Below are 5,122 nucleotides of genomic sequence, written 5' to 3' on the forward strand. Positions count from 1 at the left end.
GATCTCAATAAAATCATTCTTGATGAAACATAGCACATGTATAGTGTCGTAAATCATGTCACTTCCGCCACGCGAAACAGAGATATGTTGATTTATTTTCTGAAGTAGTCGCGAGACAAAGAAACTGTGACATGACACTTTGTATTTTAAAAAATCTACACGTTTTTTGTGAGGATTGTTACTAAACACTAACCGTCCAGCCTAATTGGTTTGAGGCATTGAAGGTCCCCACGTAATTCGCTTTCGCCGTGTAAAGATGAAAAGGCAACGGCTCATTTTGTTTTTATTATTTGAGGATGGGGTGTCGACCCATTGGCTGGGCAGCTGAGATTGCTGCCAGCCCATCTGAGTACGAATCCCGACTCGGACATATGATGCTTGTGGAGTTTCTTCTATAAAAATGTCAACGAGGATTAGCCCTTAAGTTGGTTTTTTTATTATTATTTGAGGGTTTATCAGGTTCATCATTTAGTTGTGATTCGGAATTTTCTACGCCGCAAAACACCTCAAAAGGCCCCTCTCTCTCTCTCTCTCTCTCTTTCACGGATTTTGGTTGAAATGTTCCAACTATAATTCCATGGCCGCCACTTCACTGCATTTTCTTGGAGTTTCATTTACTCGCAAAATACGAAATTCTGACGCGCTGGAGCGGACACGATTATCCGTTTATCCAGACGCGTCAACACTGCACCAACCATTCATCTCTCTACCACAACCCGTGTGGTCTTGTGGGCTACGAAACCAAAACGTTCCTGTTACTGGTGGTAGCAACTAAGGAGTAGCAAGAAGGCCACGACGGTGACTGAACTGAACCCGCAACCTCCACCTGATGCTTATCTGGATTTGGACTTATCTTATCTTGTTGCCCAGTCACAGCTTCTGATTCACCAGAGCACTTTCTTGCGCCACGTCACATTCTCACATTGTTCCGATCCTGATAGTGCAGACGTGCAGTGTCCAGCACCAAAATGGGGAAAGAGAATTTTGCCTCTTGCTGATGAGTCCCAGCTGGGGTCATTTGCAAACCATCACAGTAAAATTCAGAACAACGACGGAAGCAGATTCATCCACAGATAACATAACATTATGGCTGGAACAACATTTCCTGAATCTCTACGCCCTAACATCTCTAGTACAGTAACAAATATACTGATCCATGTTCCATAGGTACGACACGTTGGTTAACACAGACATCACCGACAAACAAACACCTGATGATACTCTCCACTCCTTACACCCAGACATGGGCCGGCACAGAAAACGCGAAACACTAAGCTCTTGAACACCTGAAGTGAACATATCGACCACTGCATCGGCTAGACAGGGTGGCTGCTGGAAGGGATCGCGGGTGAATTGCCCGTGCCGAACGTATGTGACTTGCACGCGAGCCTCACGGTCGTATGGATCTGTGAAGGCTCAGCCATCGCGCCGTTCCCGTAGTCGCCGCAGGCCAGCCTCTTCGTGGTGGGTGGGACCAAGGAAATCCCGAGTTGGTTGATCGTCTCGATGTGGCGCGCCGTGAACGGGTTGTTCCACATGAAGGTGTTCATGGCTGGAGCGGCGAAGATCGGCTTCTTGTAGTCCCACGCCCGCACTATGCATGTCAGGAGGTTGTCGCATAACCCACCAGCGATCTGTGAAACTAATGAAATGTCAGCTTGTGCTGGGACAAGAGCAGCTTGCTGTTCTCTTAACTGATTCAGGGATGCGACATCGAATCTAACGGTTCATGGAAGAAGAGATTACAGACCTTGGCCAGAGTGTTTGCTGATAAGGGGGCGATCACCATGATGTCTGCCCACTTCCGCAGCTCTATGTGCAGAACCTCGTCTCCTATCTTCGTCCAGGTAGACCACTCATCATCATCAGTGTAAAGAATGACGTCGCTAGGCAGAGATGATCTCTCAATAAAGTGCAATGATGACTTGGTCGCCACAGCTCGGACTTCCGCCCACTCGGAGAAGACACGACAGAGGCTCTCGAATTTTATAGCAGCTACACTCCCTGAAGCAGCAAGGAGGACCCGAGGCCTACTGGGTTCCAGCTCCCAGCTTTCCTGTACCGGTTCTGATGTAGCCATCTGCTTCACTTGGATTGCTCAACTGCATTTGAATTACAGGTATTCAGAGGATTTATGCTGGTACAGGAAAACATGATCCACAGTGCATACTCTGGAATCAAAATAAAGAAAATCAAGAGGAAAAATCGTTCCGAAGAAGCAAACAATATTTGTGTTGTCCCAAAATTCAAGCGGCCCTGAAATATATCTAGTATCGCTCAGAGAATGATACGTCTTCATCTGTTTTATCATCAACACAGAAATTAAGTATTGTCGGTCTGACTGGTGCAGTTTGGTTGCACTGCATGCGGGAACACATTCACATCCATAAAAACATAATTAATAGCTCGAATTCATCATTTACATCTTCTAATAGGGTCAAATGTACATTTGAGAGAAGTAGACACTGGAACGGCAAGGTAACACGAGATAATCAAACTAATAATCTGACACCTGATGTTACTATCAATATAGCATACATTCTGTATCTGAAGACCAAATGTGTACATGCATTCACAAGTTCCTGTATGATAATTGTCGGATTTCCCAGGTTTATGTTACGAAATAAATCCAACGCTACCATGTTTCAGCTACTTCAGAAGCTCATGTCCAAATAAGGAAGTTGCATCTAGCATTTCCTGGGTTATTTTTCACACACACAAGAACACCATGCGGATGGAACTTGTTGTTTCCTTTCTACAATTTTACCATATTGACATTTGGGCTCCAATGCTAGTCGTCATAATTAACAATTTGGCATTTTCTACAGTTTGCAGTATTTGGCTGAGTGTGGTTGACTCTTGATGGTTGCTGGAGATGCTGGGACTTTCGTACTCTCATCAAGTCAATGATGGATGCATGGCATGAAACCATCAAAGATATTGTTGGTATGATTCAAGTTTCTAAAATTAATAAGGAATTCTGGTAACCAGAACTTAGCAAAGCTAACCAAGACTATCAAAGTTGTGGTGGCTGTGATTGCACATCCACGATCATCGTGGCAAGTTACCACAGAAGTCAGCCCACCAAAAACATGGTCGATATCTCCCGACAGATCAGATTGGGACCGGGTTGTTTCTGCATAGTGCATTTTGGATAATAATGCACATTCGGGAAAGGTGATTTCCACCTGATCTACGGAAACATTCGGATATCCAACTATAACTTGCTTTTCCTTTGGAAACAGCAAAACAATCTAATAAATTCAAGCAAAACCAGGTATTCACGCTTACGTATTTTGTACTAAAATAATAATTATTGTTTAACTGCTTGATCCAAATTTACTTGCTCAATTAAAATCTTTTAAATCGTAGAAAATAAAACTGGTCTAATAGTTCAAATGCTTCAAATTTTTGGCACTACTTCAGATGTACAGGACTATGCTTATGTCTGAACTATGTCAAACTTACTATGTGTAGTGTAAAAGTTTAGCAGCCAAGTGCTAACCTAACATATTACTCCCTCCGTCCCATAATATGCTCTTATATTATAGGACAGAGGGAGTAGAAGTCTCCCTAGATTGTAATCAAAATATAATACATATGATAGCAAAGGTACATATATGTCTGGCACGGCTATGTAAGGGTTGACAGATCGACTCCCAACCAAATACATCAAAGGAAGAACTAGGGCGCTGGACCTACCCACTCCGGTTCCTTCCCTAATTCCCTTCCCTGGAGACCCTTTGGTGGCCGACCCATTTCTGTTGCACAACAACAGCAATTGCTGCCATTTGTCTCAAATCACACACACGAAACTGCTGCCATCTAATGTAACTTGCATTTTGCAAATCCATGAAGCATATCAACATATAACTTACATTTTGTATGAAAACTGCATCAGAAAAGCCACTAGTCTGGGCATAACTACCCTATGATTCTTTGTAAGGCTGGAGGACACATGAAGCAGATCCAAATGGCTGCCCACGAATGTAACTTGCATTTTGGAATCACACGAAGAGAATCAACATATATCCTGACATTTTGTATGAAATCCACTAGCCCTGTATTTGGGGACGAAAAGCCACCGGTATTGGCAATAACTACTCTGTGATTCTGTATAAGCATGGAGGCTACAGGAAACAAATCCAAAAGGAAAATATATTACTGCAGCAACTTATGGGCCCATTTCTCACAAATTACGGCGACCGCAGCGGCGGCAGAGATTCAGAGTCCAGGATCTACTCACCTGAGAGGCGATTTGGTAGGAGCGTGGGCAAATAAGCGGTTGAAGACGGCGGCGGCGGCGGGAGGGGTCGGAGGGCGTCGTCGGCCGGCGGTAGGCGGAGGCGGAGGCGGCGGCAGCGACCGAGGCTGCCGGGAGCGGCGCGCCGCGGGCGGAGGGGAACTGGGAGCGACTGGAGGCGCTGGCCGCTGTGGAGCGTCGGGGCTTCGACTGGTCACTTCTCACTTGGTCAGACTCGGACTGGACTGGGCAGGGTCGTCGCTGGTCCGCTGTTGGGCCTTCCAGGCCGAAATCCTTCTCCCCTGCAGATTGGTGCTTCGGCCCTCTTTTACCAGGCCTGGTCGATCATATGAGTGCAAAAATATTGAGCAGAGCCTTCTCAAAAAAATATAAAATGGAGTAGACCTTTTTTTTCTTTTTTTGAGAACCTCGAAAAAAAGAGATAAAATGGAGTAGAATACACCAACAAAACATTTTGTAGAAAAAAATTTCCCAAGAAAGTATACAATATGAGAAACCAAATCATCAATTCGTGAATTTAGAGAGTTTTTGCACGACCGAGCCAAAGAAATAAATAATATTTTGGGTATATTCAGATATGTGCATCAGCCCTTTGAAGCAGAAGGAGCAATTGCGTGAAAGAAATGGCACTCTCTTTACAATGGTGCAACTCCCTTGTGATTGTTGAATCAGATTGCCTTGTATTGGTAAAGATGATAGGCAACAAAAATGGAGTAAGATTTTGCATCTCAATGCTGAAAGAGAATTTTGCATTACTCGTGTTAGCACAAGCCTGAACACTTGTAGCGGTTACATGCCTATGTAAAAAAAAAGACGCTAATCCCCGGCGAACGTTCGTTGCCACGCATTGGCGAACAC

At 44.4% G+C, this 5,122-nt stretch overlaps 1 protein-coding gene across 1 annotated transcript; it reads right to left on the minus strand.

Moving 5' to 3' along the window:
* Positions 1 to 1,054: 1,054 nt before the first annotated feature.
* Positions 1,055 to 4,462, minus strand: LOC123150633 (phosphopantothenoylcysteine decarboxylase). The gene is made up of 3 exons (XM_044570471.1): positions 4,247 to 4,462; positions 1,751 to 2,102; positions 1,055 to 1,634 (listed from the first exon to the last, which is right to left on the minus strand). Exons 2-3 carry the CDS (start codon positions 2,078 to 2,080, stop codon positions 1,317 to 1,319), a joined length of 648 nt encoding a protein of 215 aa, XP_044426406.1. The 5' UTR covers positions 2,081 to 2,102; positions 4,247 to 4,462; the 3' UTR covers positions 1,055 to 1,316.
* Between the last annotated feature and the right edge of the window lie 660 nt (positions 4,463 to 5,122).

This window comes from Triticum aestivum, chromosome 7A (assembly GCF_018294505.1).
Source record: "Triticum aestivum cultivar Chinese Spring chromosome 7A, IWGSC CS RefSeq v2.1, whole genome shotgun sequence".
NCBI classification, from domain to species: Eukaryota; Viridiplantae; Streptophyta; class Magnoliopsida; order Poales; family Poaceae; genus Triticum; species Triticum aestivum.

Excerpts from the sequence above, each read along its gene's own strand:
- LOC123150633 (XM_044570471.1), bottom strand. The coding sequence starts at position 2,080 with ATGGCTACATCAGAACCGGTACAGGAAAGCTGGGAGCTGGAACCCAGT. Across the intron at positions 1,635-1,750 it reads CAGCAAACACTCTGGCCAAG|ATCGCTGGTGGGTTATGCGA; the intron begins GTCTGTAATCTC and ends TTAGTTTCACAG.